Here is a 14,880-nt window from a genome sequence, read left to right as displayed (position 1 = left end):
AATCTACACATTCCTATATAATGTGACTTCCCTATACTTCTTCTGAATGTTAAATTTGGACTCTTCTACAGCACTGGATTTATTGAATAGTAGCAGTCTCCACTAGTCAATTCATCTTTACTACTTTGAGGAACATGGTCTATTCACTAGCAAGAGCCTATTGTAGTTACAATTCTATGGCATTTTTTAATTGTCTTAAAATGTTTTCTTTTATCTGTATAATTTTATGAGATCTACAGGTCTGCTATTATACCCCTTTCTTTATATGTGAGTAAACAGGAGCTCAGAGGTAAGGATTTGCCAGAAGCACTTCATAGTTTACCTACTTCAACCAACTTCCTGACCTTTATCCCACTCTGTTTATTCCTAGTAAAAGGAACAGTTAAAAGCTTAATCATAACTGCTAATTAACTTCTAGTAAGGTAGAACAGAACACCATTTACAGTGCTTGCCATATCTGTGTAACAAATGAACTATTATTTATATATATTTTTATTAAATGGTCTCAAGCCTAACATCACTGTAACATCACAAATGTTTGCCAATTATGTATTTTCTAAGGAATATTCCTTATTACAGATGCATTTATTTTAATATTTATCTGTGCATCATCAAAAGTCATTTTGGGTACCACAAAGGGCAAGTGCACCCCACTTGAGGAAATGCTGCCTCAGAGGGTTATTTTGCTTTTATTGACCAAATTTTATCCCTATATATAACTCCTACCAAATGGTTCTAGTTTAGTTTTCCGCAAGAACATAAAACAAGCCTTCTTTGTTTACTATACATAACCATGCCTCAAACAGTTGAAGATATCATTTGTCTCTTTCAATTTTACATTTTCCAAAATCAATATATCCATTTCCTTCATTTATTGACCTTTTCATTGTCAAAGTCATTGTTTTCACTGTTCATCATCATCTCCACCCTGGTAGCTTAAATTCATTGTTGAGCACTGTTAAATATTTTACATGAATGAACCTCACTCACTCTTCACAAGAATCTTCCAAGGAGGGTATTATACTATATTTTTGACACGAAGAAACTGAATCAAAGTGAGATTATGTAAACAGATTAAGTAAACCACTATGAACTACTGCTAAACCACTATAAAATATTACTAACGCATAATTTATTACTAAATACTGATTCTCAGAAACCAGTAATATTAGCTACACCTGTTGGTTAAGTAAAACAACTTAGTTAACCAAATGCCTAACAGTGAGTTACATTTTGACATATTAAAAAAAAAACTTTAATAAATTAAAAAACTGGTTTATGTGCTATGGGAAACTTTAATCAGTTGATAAAATTTAACAAATATTTAGGAGAGATGGAGGCTTGTATTAACATCACTCAATTCTCCTTTTTCCCAGGAAGACATTATGGTAAGAATACTGTTGAATTACATGCAATTAAAAGATAACTCAGGAAAAATCCCCCCTTACTTTTTAGTGCCCTTCTTTGCCTAGTTCTCTCTTAAAAAATCTTGAAGTCTACTAAACGTCAAATACTTCCTTACATCCGTCTCCAATATACCCATTTTCTGATTCTTGCAACTCCTCTTAGCCAATGAGACTAAGTGATTAAAAGGAGTTTTTTCTGTTTGGATCAAATTGCCTCTCTTATTGACCTAAGCATAGCTTGATGTTCCAACTTAATTATCTCTTTTTCTTCCCTAGTCTCTCAGCAGAAAAAGTTCAGAATTTCTAGGTTGGTTTTCTGTTCCGAAAATGCACTATGACCTCAAGTGGCAGACTACTAAGTGCTTACATAATAAAAAAGCAGTTCTGTCCACAAGATGCACCTCTTGCCCGGAATAAAACACTTTGGTGTCTACTATGTGATGAAATGCTTTTCAACCTAACATTTAGATTGTTTATAAAGGTTTTTGGCAACTGAGGAAATCATTTATTAGTTTAATAATGACTAGTGTAACCAAAAATGTAAGTTGCAAAACTGTGGCTACTGAACTCCTTTTTTTTACACATAAATGACCTATTTTATTACCTACACTCCTAAATCGTCCTAGATCATTCAACAGTGAATGATCCAACAAATTTATCTCTCAGAGTACTTTCATTCAAATGGATTTTAACAGAATATGTGAAACATACTTGAAGAATGTTTCAAAATTTTCAATTGAATTGCTTATTTAGAAGTTAAAAAAGAAATCTGAATGACCTTTGTTTACCACATAGTATATTACAAAATTATGGAAATTGGGATCAATATATAATTAATTAATTGTATGGTACATAAACCCATCATTATTTTATAAATCCAGCCAAGATTATAACAACATTTACAAGCTATTTTCAGTGTTATACAGCCCAATTTCAGTATATTTAATCACAGATTTAGAGTTCAAAGTCCAACTATACAAATAATCTTTTTTTTCCTCATGGTAGGAAAAAAAGCTGAAAGTAGCAGCCCTGGAATGCAATTTTAAGTGTTTTTCTGGTCAAACTCTATGTAAACAATGTAACTCACTGAACTCATAAATGTGGCCTAGTGGACCGCTGCAAGGTCTTGCCTGGACCTGGCCTCAGTCTCAAGTGCTCACTCTGATCCCAATGTTAGTACCTCAATAATTCCACCCCCAATCCTCCTCAAATTTCCTCATTTAATCTAGTGCTTGAACTATGCTGTAATGTGGTGGGCAACTCAGTACGAGATAGTCAAATGATGACTAAGCCAAATCAGTCACCTCACCTGACCCCTTACTTCAACCTTTCTCTTAGTCCAAAAATCCTTTCTACCCTGACAATCTCTGAGGTAGCCTGGACTTTATTTCCATCTTTCTGTCACCATGGCCTTTATATTAGCTCATATAGTCTAGCCTTACATTGGCCTTTCCATCCTGTTCCTCAACTTCATTGCCATCTTTTTGTCAACAAAGCTTTAGTTGAAATATAAGAGCCAAGCCATTCTAATATTACAATTTTTAAAAGTAAATACTATCTCTCTACTGTACTGTATTTCTTCCTTTTCCTACTGCTCTCTCCCCACCCATCCTCAGATTTAAAAATACTTTTTTTTGAGGAATATTTTAATCCTCCATCTCTCCTACTCCCTTAATCATGGATGTGCTGATATTCAACAGAAACAAACAAACAAACAAAAAACTTCAATGAAAGTTTACTCTAACTCTGGTGAACTTCTTGCTAGAATGAATTAAGTCAGTATGACCACCATATTTGCAGATTCACCAGTAAATTTCTTAAATATAAACACAAATGCTATTACTAACGAGTTCTATGCAGTTTATAAACATCTCATTTAAACCTCATAATAAACACTGAGACAGTTATTCCCATTTCATATACAGGAAAACTGAGGCTTTCTGTTACTTGCCCAAGGTTGTAATGTAAACTGGAGAGCCAATATTTAAACTCAAGGCTGCCTCCCAAGTCTATGATCACTGAATTAAATCAGACTGTCACAAATTACTTCAATGGCTACTTTGCTAGTCAGGTCCACTAAACTACCAATTCTACTTTCTATACAGGAACAGTTGTAGTTTTATTTTACACTTATAAAATGACTAAATTGTGTGTGGGGGGAGGTTCAGAGAAGAATGTATCTAATCATCTTCATTTATGTAAATCAATTGGAAACATAAAATGCTTTATAAAACTTACCATTTAACATCAAAAGATTGTCAGTCCCTGGATGTGGATAGCTCAATCGACCTTTATGAAAAGACAGGAAGGGAAAGTTTGAGAATTATGGAGCTATTTGAAAAAGCCAAAAAGGGAGGTAAGAAGGGAATTATTGAACACAGTATTCTTTCTTAAGAACTAAAAAGCTAATGTTTAACTCAAAGTATACTAACTAAATATGTCTTTGACTCAAGTTCAGAACAAAATACAAATAGTTAACCTTGGTTCCTAGATTATAAGATCGCAACATGATTTGGGAGCAATGTCAACAGAAAAAAGTCCACTTGTTTTTTGAGACGTAAAAACAATGTAGGTATCCTAGTCTTTCAAACTTTAATATGATGTGAATTTTTAAAATCTATTCAAAAGCTGTTTGTAATTTTCTCCACCAATCTAACTTTTCCAAAGATAAAATGTAAATTGGAAAAGGAATTCATGTTCCTAAATCAAAACAACTAAGATATAAAAATAAAAAATATGCAGAAAAATATTATCACAACTTGCCATTTAATTCCATGTGGTTTATATAGTTGTATATAAAAGTTAAATGAAAACAAATGTATTACTACAAATGCTGCATGAAATTTAAGTTCAAAGTATACAAATGATTTAAGAACATATGAAAAATGAAAATATTAACACTTAAGGGCATAGTATTTCCTTTGAGTCATCCTTCATTCAAAAGTTTTGCATTTACCAAATGGTAGACTGGACAACAGTATTACATATTGCTGTGGAGAAGATGAAAGGTATGCGGCAAATATACTGTGGCTTATTTAGCATTTTTACATCATAGTATTTGTTTGACTAAACACCAGTAGTGAGGATGATCATCATTTTTAGCACATTAAAATGTAGGATTCTTCTTTAAGCTTGCATCTCTGATAAGCTATTAGAAACGTACATTAAAATCCATTTAGAAAATTGCTAAAAATTAAGTTTTGGGGGTTGTATTTCAACAATTTCCAGCACAGAAGACATTACAACAGCACATAATGCACTGTTACCAAAGGGGTGACCAGTAAATACCTGAATTGATTTGACATGATTAGCAAGGAGTACAGGTTAAACTGTATCTATCTTTACCACCTTTGCAAGTACCCTACACTCACAGGGCCCTTTATCGCATCCAACCAAATATCCCATGCAAGAAAGACGTTGCCTGTTGGCTTTTCCTTTAATTATGAAGTTAAGAGGATTTGATCATCTACTAATTCAAGGGTACAAAGGCAAAGATAATCCAATTTTGACCTTAAAATAAATACATAGAAATACAGATATATAGATATACCTCTACACACACAGACACTTCATTTGAACTCTTAATTACAGTACTTTGTTTTCAGACATAACATAGTTAAAATAAGTATTATGGTCCTTTAAAAGGACCCCTTTGCCACCTCTTATTTACTCCTGAGTTTCAAGCAGCAGGACATAATTAAGTGACCTCTTCAAGCTGTCACGCTCTAAAAAAATATGAATAAGTTTACTGTTGTGACATCTCAGTATGGACTGAGAAAAAGGAGAGGCACAAGATAGGAAGGGCTAGAAAGCCCAGATTTCCCAAACTAGATTTCAGTAGAATGGAGCATTATTTTGTCTGAAATATCATAGCTTTTGGGGGAAATATGCCTATTTCTAAAAGACCAAATTTAGAGAACAATTTAGGGACATGCAAAAATTACTGTTATTTCTAACTTGAGATTTAAAAACAAAAAACTCCTACAAAAGTAGCTCCTGTATTGCTGTTCAGTATAATCAGTTGACAAAAAGTCCTCCATGCTGAGACTGTGTAGGACACTGAGGATAAACACAAGTAAGACATGGTCCCTGCTTATGATGTGATAGGGGTAGACAGACACAAAACAAAATCTGCCAGGTGCAAGATGACCTATCTACAATATGCTACATATAATAACAACAAAAACAAACACAAAGAGTATTTAACCAAGCCTAGGGATTCCAGCAAGACTTCCTGGAAAAGTAAATTAGCAAAGCCTGAAGCCTGAGGCCTATTTCCACCTTGAAAGATACTCAACTTCTGACTGCAACATAATAATCTTCTAATAGGTTCATTGTTCACTTTATTTAACTCAAGACACAAGTAACAAGATATTTTCACTGCTAATAGTTTTTTGGCATCTTAGCTCTGAATGGTCTTACAGGCACACCATATGTGGGAAGTTCAAAAGAATGATACCTATTTGCAAATGGAGATATATCTGTAAATACTTAGTTCCCCAAACAGTAAAGTCTTTCAATATAACTAATAAAATATTCCAAAATGAAATAAGCAAATTTAGACTCACTTTTTTTAAAATTATGCAATTACTTTTCAACTACCACAGTGCAAATATGCATACATCTTTATAAGTTAACTTTTATGGTTATGCTTTGCTTCAGATAGTATTAAAATCACTTTTACTAAGAACCTACCAATTGATGTTAACAACTAACATCTAAGTACTTCCCTTGTGCCAGGCATTTTTCTAAGCTTTTAAACAACCAATTATTTAATCCTTGCAACAATCCTATGAGATAGGTACTATTACCATTTTTAAGAAGACGACACTGTGTCACAAAAGGTTAAATAACTTGCCCAAGGTCACACTACGGCAGGTAGAGCAGCAGATCTGAACTTAAGCAGCCAAGGCTCCATACTCTTAATCACTACCTGTTGATTACTTCCTGTAGAGAAAGGCAAGGAAAGTGGGCCGTAGGACAAAACCAACCATTAAAAAATGATTACATAGAATATTAGGTAACTTTTGCTTTAAGAAAGAGAAAATATGCAGTGTTATGAAACCAATTTTTCCCTATTGTCAAAAAGGTCTGTGAGGCAGAGACTGATAGTTGCACACAGTATCTGTTCCTGTCAGGAATAGAGCCCCCAAATGTTAGATAGGCACAGGTCTACCAAGAGTAAAAAACATTTCTCAGCCTTCGTTGTAGTTAAGTGTGTAAACAGAAGTGCCATGTGCAATTCTGGGAAGTATCCTTAAAAGGGAAGGGCTTCGCTTTCCCTTTCTTTCTTCCTGCTGGCTGGAATGCAAGTGTGATGGCTAACTGTAGCAGCCATATTAGACCACAAGGTGGAAGCTGGGTGTTGAGGACAGTAGAAGAACAAAATAGAAGGAGTCTAGATCCATCACCATACCACTCTAGGAGTGTTTACAGTTATGTAAGAAAAATACTGTATCTTGTATAAGCCACTTTTGAGTTTTCTGTTGCTCCCAGAAAAACCTAATCCTTACAAATAAAAATAAAGCTTTCTAGTAATAAATTTGGGTAATTTGAATTTTTGATAACCAGGCTATTGCTTATTTATTTTTGTGAAAACATGATAAAGTATAACAATTTCATGATGTTTAAATACAATTATACAGACTGGGTATGTACCACCTCTTGGCACTTCCTTTACATGAATACTATGTAATTTGGAATTATTAAATACATATATATTTAGATGTCAGTGAACAGCTAAAGGACCAACAGGATTTAAAAAATGTTGCATTAATCTATTAAAATTTTAAATAGCAATTTTTATAACATAGACATATATACGTATATAAAAGGCCTTAGTTCATGTTAGCCACTTTAGATATATATAATCAAGAAACTCAAAATATTAAGAAATATGACAACTGCAGACAGTTTATCACTTCTATAGGTAAATTACCAATTACTAAAAATTCAGCAAACCTTAACTTACATGTTAAAGACAACTTATATTCTTTCTCCAAACCAATTTCTTACTACCAAAACTTAAAAAATACTGGCAATAATACACATCACCTCTTATATCACTTTTCCTTGCAGTTAAACTGATTTTTAAGAGTAGAACTCTGAAACTGAAAAGGATCAAATGAAGCAATTATCTTTTTCAACATCACAGTGTATGTACGGCCTCAAATTGAAGATCTCTAGTATCAAGAAGAAAGCCGTTTGAGGAATCATCCTGATTCACTTTCGAATGCCATACTTTTTTGGTTCTCTCCCTCTATCACCAGCCTCTACTTCTAATGTCTTCTTTGCTGTATCCTCTTCCTCTTCTCAACCTTTAAATAGTGAAGTGTCCAGTGTTCACTCCTTGGACTTGACTTCTTTTTCTACACTGACTCCCTAGGTCACCTTACCGACTGCCATAGCTTTATATATCATCTATCAGCAGATGACTCCCACATTGCTATCCCCAACTGCAACCTTTCTACCTCAATCTAGTATTTTCCCAGGTTAGTATATGGTACCCACCTTCCATCCAGATGCTCATCCCAAAACCTTGGGTCAACTTTATTCTCTCACTCCACATTTAATCTGTCATCAAATCCTGGCTGCTCTATTACCAAAATATATCCAAGTTTGACAACTTTTCACTACTCCCTATACTATTTCCTAGCCCAATCCAATACCATCTCTTCACAGACTACGAGAATAGCCTAACTGTTCTCCCTGCCTTATCTTGTCTTCCTATATTCTATTCCCCATTCAGCAGTGATCCTTTTAAATAACAAAGTTAGATCACACTGCATTACTGCTCAAAACCCTCCCATAGTTTTCTGCTACACTTAGAGTAAGTATCTGGCCCTTTATCCTCTACCAATCTTAATTATAATAGCCTGTTGCTATTCCTTAAACATGTCAGCATATTCCCATTACAGTGTCTTTGTATATCTTGCCCTAGATATGACCCAAAGCTTGTACCCCTCACTTTTTTCAGGTTTTCAGGAGATGACTTCATAGACCATCCTGTCTAAAATAGTAGCTGTTTTCCTTCTCTATTCCCAATGCCACATTTTTCCATTTTGGCACTGTTTATTATCTCTACCTTTCATTAAAATAGAAAATCCATGAGGACAGGGACTTTATTTTATTCTCTACTGTATCTCCAGCATCTGAAACAGAGCCTGGCACATAACAGGCTCTCAAATATTTATTGAATGGATGAATGAAATATTTCATTCCATTATGTCAGTCATGAATGCAATCTAAAGTACCTCTATCCAAAGATGTGTTTATACGTGGGGCATGGGAATTACATTCTCTAAGATAATGGAAAAATCACATAAGCCTTTATTTCAGCTCTTTTCTGAAATCCTTAGGTAGAAAGACAAAGAAATATATTGCAAAAGTCCTGCTTTTTTGCCCTTTGCCAAGATGATATATTTTTCTCTTCACAACTATTCTTTTTTCTTTAATGAATATATCAAAAAATGAACTCTAAAGCCCCAATATTCACAATTAAGAATTCCAACCTATTCTTCATTATTGATGAGCAAATTGCTCTAGAACACCACCACAAGTTCTATCATCTCTTTTAAACATAAAAATAAACATTTAAATCACATATAAAAATCACAGAGTTTGGGTCACAATTAACAACAAACCAATTAAAACCCAATTAACCCATTAATTTTAACCAATTAAAAACTGAGAGGCAGCATGCGGCAGTAGTTAAAAGCACAAACTCTAGTTCTACAACTTAGCAGTTTAAACTTGGACAATAATTTAACCTTCCTAATCCATAGCCAACCAATTTTAAAACAAGGGTAAATACTGACCTTTTATTTAGTTACAAGACTTACATAAATTAATACATATATATATATACAGATTCTCAGAACAGTGCTTAGCATATACCAAGTGCTCACTCAATTAACATTACCTATTGTCCTAGAACACAGCACCCACCAAAAGAAAGTTTCCATGACAGAAACCAATTATTTCTGTATATATGCAAATACATGTGTATATGTACAGTACACACACATCAAAATGAAAATATCTAGTATTTTCTCCTTATATGTTTTAAATAAAGTGTTGCTCCCTCTGGTTTAGTAGATTCTTCAAATATATTTTTATCATCTACATTGCATCTTTATTTCCAAACTGAATTTTAAAAACGGTTCATTTGAGGTCTGATAAAACCCACTTAGAATATGGTCATTACCAACCCTGAATAACTCCAATCTCTGCTCAAATTCAAGGGGCAGGAGAATCATTCCTGACCTCACTCCCAAATCTCACTGTATATCTCACAAAAGCTCAGAATAAGATCATACAAATGTGGAAAGGACCCCTACATCCAAAGCATCAGATACCAGTAGGGCAACAGAATTGTTATCTACATCTAATAAAAGTCATTAAGTTTTAATATGGCTAACTGACTCTGAAATCAGGACACAATTATAATTTTTTTCACTTAATAATTAAAAATTTAAATTAAATTTAAATTAAAAATTTAAAATTTTCATCCAATCAATACAAGAAAGTATACTAAGAAATACCAAGGAACATAGAAAACTAAAAAGTTTTGTTTTAAGCAAAGTACAATTATAAAAGAAAACAACTGAAAGATTAAACTTATGTCATTAATCTTATGGTAAGTTACTATATTGTCAAATTACCACAATAAAACTAGTATTAGTTAAGATATATGTAATATATATCAAACAAAACCAAGTTGAACTAACAGTTTGAAAACTTTTCATTGTAAAAGGTTTTAAATGAAAATAATGGTAATGACCATTAAGAATAACAAATGGGCAAAATTACTATGAAAAATTAGAAAATGCAAATTCATAATCAAACTAGAATATAGGTTAACAGGCTGGATTAGGAGTAGGGAATGGAAAATTAATGCTTAATTGGTAAAGAGTTGCTGTCTGAGGTGACTGAAAAGTTTTGGTAAGGAATGGCGGTGATGATAATACAACACTGTGAATGTTAATTAACAACACTGAATTCTATATTTGAATGTGGTTAAAAGGGGACATTTTAGGTTAAATATATGTTACCAGAATAAACATGTTTAAAAACCATAGGACTGTGCAACCCTAATATAAACTATGGACTACAGTTTGTATAATTATAGCAATATTGTTCATCAATTGTAACAAAGGTACCACATTAACACAAAGTGTTAATAATAAGGAAAACTGTGTGTGTGAGGGGGGTATATGGGAACTTTACTTTCTGCATGACTTTTCTATATACCTACAAATTCTCTAAAAAGAAAACACAAAAAAGCAAATGTGGTCATTGCTTCACAACACAGTTTCATGTAAAACATATATAAAAAACAAGTTTAAAAAAATTCTACTGAATCTAAAATAATTAATGGAGAAAGGTGTTCTATTTAAAAGGAATATGACTCTATCAGAATCTTCAGCAAAGTAATCTACTCTTGCCTAGGGGTGCAGAAAAAATTATATATATATTTATATATATATTTACATATATATTTATTTATACATATATTTATATATATATATTTATATATATAAAGACTAGCAAATTATACACCAAAATATCAAATATCAATTGTGGTTATTTTAGTCTTTGGGTTTACCGATGATTTAAGCTGTTTTTCTTCCCTATCTTTTCCAAATTTTCTTGAATAAACACAACTCTTTGTATTAAGAAAATATTTTAAAAAGATAAAATTGTATAATCTGGAGGGAAAATTTCCAGAAGGGATTCCAGGAATACCGTAGTAAGTTACTAAAATTCTTAAGCATTGTGTCTCAAGTACTCTTTTATCACTTCAAGCTTTACATAAGAAACCTTATTTCATTTTCTATTTAAAAATAAGAGCTATAAACACATTTACAGTCATGAGAAGGATGCTTTGTGGTGAATAACAGGCTTTCAGTTGAATACATATCTCTCCTAAACAAGTAAATGTGATTTTAAGAAAATAAGTTTCTGTCTGATGTGTTTTGATTTAAAAAACAGAAATTGTAGTCTGTTATAATTAAAATAATTTAGTTAAATATTCAAAAATTCTTGGAAGAAATGATGACTCAATTACATTCTCAAATTTAAATACAGTTGTTAATTAAGACAACTACCTAAAAATAAATAAAAAAAAAACTTAAAAATCTCTACCCATGATACCTTCTTTCAAATAAGTTTTATAAAACAAGAACTTTTTAAACCACATTTTCATAATTTCCTTTTAAATCTGCAGATATTCTCAATCTGCAAATATCTCACTGATTACAAAAGTTATTAAACTCTTACAAAATGTACTTTCATTAAAGATGAACTAGTTAATGAACTAAATTCTGAGTAGATGAAGGGTAAAGTATTAAGATCCCACATTTATTACAAAACTGATCATATCTTAAAAGTCAGAATATATTTAATAAAGTATATACTGCATTTCTATAAATGTAATTTAATCCAAAGTTAATGATGTCTTTTGTTCTTACCAAAGGGCCAATGGCCTATAGGAAATAGAAAAAAACTCAGTGAAGTGGAAAGCATATGTAAATTCCACTCTTATTTAAAACAAGAGGAAACATTTTATTTTGGAAGTAAAAGAATACACACAAATCCCTCCTCAATTTTTTTTAAAGACATTCTAATTCAAGATTTTCTTCTATACCTTTTTTGGGGCAACTGCAAAAATTCTGACTCCAGGAAACATAAGTGACGAAAAAAAAACAAACCCGGTTCTGAGCCACACAGCCCTCTCTCTGTGGCGGGAACAAGGGAAGCTGCTGTAACTGCTCTGGCGTGTACTTCATTGGTATCAGTTTTATTTTGCACTTTGCTTCATTTTAACAAATGCCATTAAACCGTTAAAGAGTTTTCCTAGACTGTCTTTGATATTACTCCCCTATATCTGAACACTGTGTAGTGTTCTCTCCATTGCACCTGCCACACCAAGTCTCTAGGAGTGAGGTCCCAAAACCTAGATGTTTAACATGCTCTCCAGGCGACTGTTACACACCTTAGAATTTGAAAACCCCTGTCCAGCTCAAAAGTTCTTCAGTCCTCAGTGGGTTTTTACATCAGAGGCTTTTAGAAATTTAAACAAATTATCTCGTGTGACTTTGTACTCCAATCTTATATTAAGGCTAGGTGAAGAGAATCAGAGGGAAACATGGAAGAAAAAAGGGAAGAATCTGCTTGGTACTACCAGAAGCACTAGTAAATTACAGTAGCAATTCCTTATTATCTCGGGGGTTATATTCTTTAAACAGAGCTCCTTTAATTCCAGAAGTCTTAGAAAATAGTTTAGAGGTCAAGTAACAAAAATGACACTTGATACATAAAAATACATAGATACTTTTAAACATTTGTTGGCATAAAATCATACTCCAAATCCCTGTTCCTGAATTCCCTTTAGTTTTTCAGGAAACACTGGCAAAAGCAATATGACCTACAGAGACAGAGTCTCCCTGGAGCTATTTATTACAGACCACATTTTTCAAATCAAATTTATGAGCTAAAATTAAATTTCTTTTTGCCCTTATATTTTGTGGGGAGGGAGTAAGTTTTAGCAAAAATACTTACACAGTAAGACCTGTTTACAAACTATTGGGGGAGCAGGTGTTCTAGTTTCCTAATGCTGTGGAATGCAAAACACCAGAGATGGATTGGCTTTTATAAAAGGGGGTTTATTTGGCTACACAGTTACAGTCTTAAGGCCATAAAGTGTCCAAGGTAACACATCAGTAATCGAGTACCTTCAATGGAGGATGGCCAATGGCATTTGGAAAACCTCTGTGAGCTGGGAAGGCATGTGGCTGGCGTCTGCTCCAAAGTTCTGGTTTCAAAATGGCTTTTTCCCAGGACATTCCTCTCTAGCAAGCTTGCTCCTCTTCAAAACGTCACTCACAGCTGCACTGAGTTCCTTCTCTTTGAGTCAGCTCATTTATATGACTCCACTGATCAAGGCCCACCCTGAATGGGTGGGGCCATGCCTCCATGGGAATATCTCATCAGAGTCGTCACCCACATCTGGGTGGGGCACATTCCAAGCAAATCTAATCAGCACCAAAACGTCTGCCCCAGAAGACTACATCAAAGATAATGGCATTTGGGGGACACAATACATTCAAACTGGCACAGCAGGGAAGGAGGAAAGTTTAACAATAATCACTGTCTTGTTCTTTTTTTAAGAGGATGTACTGATCCACAAATACATACAAAAATCACAGGTTATTTAAAATTGTTAATGAAAATATAAAACCTGCAAAATCACAAAACTACATCTGGCAAAGCATTAGATTTGTTAACCATGGAAAGAACCCATATTTGTTTTTCCTTTGAAAGAAAAATATCTGCCAAGAATCAAATCAGAAAATAGGATGTGGATGGAGAGAAGCCATTGCAGAATAAATACAACAGGCTGACTAGTGCCACTCAAACCAAGGAAAGCAGAAAAGCGGGTGTTAGTGTTCACTATCCAAGGCAAAGGCAGCAGACACTCTCCAGTGCCGTCTGAGCAGTGTTAGTGAGGCCAGGACTGGCCGCCTTCTTCCATGTTTTGGCACATGCTGGTCCCCCTCCCCTTGACCAGCTGACGCTTTCCCCCCAACACTTTTCCCACAGTTGTGCTGCTCATGCTCAGTTGTCTTTACTCCACATCTAAATTAAGTACTCTTCCCCAATTATTATCTCCTTTAGCACCCATAATCTTCCTTCATAGTATTTCTAACACTCAGTAATTATATGTATATTGTGCTTATTTGTATTATTTCCTAGGAAGCTATATATTTCACAAGGGCAGAAACCATGTTTGTTACGCAAGGTAGAGCCAGCATCTAGGATGTTGTTGGTACAAAGGTAGGCACACTTTGTGGGAAAAATAAGAGTGCATTCAGAGTTCCATCTTCAGATGCCATCACTTCCACACCTGCACAGTCTCAACAGAGCTAGACCACTCCCACCTGCTATGCTTGGTCATAAAAAACTTAATATTGAACAGTGAAGGTACGCTATTCACCTGAAAGAACCAATGGGGAGTGGAAAAATGGAAATAGGCTGTAATGAAGTATTTTGCATTTCAGTCTGGGGATGAGAGTGAGAAATTGCTTCAGATAGTATAATCACTCGGTAACAGTTCTCACTCAGGCCTGTACCCTACCACTGACTTTCTTTGGATCCCAGAGATCTGCTTGATTGCTTTTTTACCTATTAACAGTAACTCTTACCCTGGCTAGTTTCTCTTTTCCTTTAGACTTAAAACAGAACTGAAGTCTATCTCTGTGGTAGCCAGCTTCCATGATATCCTCCACTGATCCTGCCTCCTAGTCTTCACATTCCTTGAGTGGGAGACCCCTCCCAAATTGAGCAGTGCTGACCTAAGCAACTAGAAGGTTGCTGTGGAAATGACGGTGTGAGACTTCTGAGGCTAGGTCATAAAAGACATTGGGGCGTTCTCCCTGAGATAATCACATACTCCAGGGAGTAACCATATTGT

General features: G+C 34.1%; 1 protein-coding gene across 11 annotated transcripts in view; it reads right to left on the bottom strand.

Annotated features, from left to right (window-relative positions):
* Positions 1–14,880, bottom strand: part of CPEB2 (cytoplasmic polyadenylation element binding protein 2) — a 63,281-nt gene that overhangs the window by 31,673 nt on the left and 16,728 nt on the right. For all 11 annotated transcript variants that reach the window (XM_037829409.1, XM_037829412.1, XM_037829411.1 and 8 more), the window contains one exon: positions 3,645–3,695. In XM_037829409.1, the coding sequence (XP_037685337.1) occupies positions 3,645–3,695 (51 nt within the window). The remainder of the gene's footprint in view (positions 1–3,644; positions 3,696–14,880) is intronic.

The sequence above is a fragment of the Choloepus didactylus genome, chromosome 3, assembly GCF_015220235.1.
Source record: "Choloepus didactylus isolate mChoDid1 chromosome 3, mChoDid1.pri, whole genome shotgun sequence".
Classification (NCBI taxonomy): Eukaryota; Metazoa; Chordata; class Mammalia; order Pilosa; family Megalonychidae; genus Choloepus; species Choloepus didactylus.
Note: the sequence above shows the minus strand (reverse complement) of the source record. Positions and strands in the feature narration are given on the sequence as shown.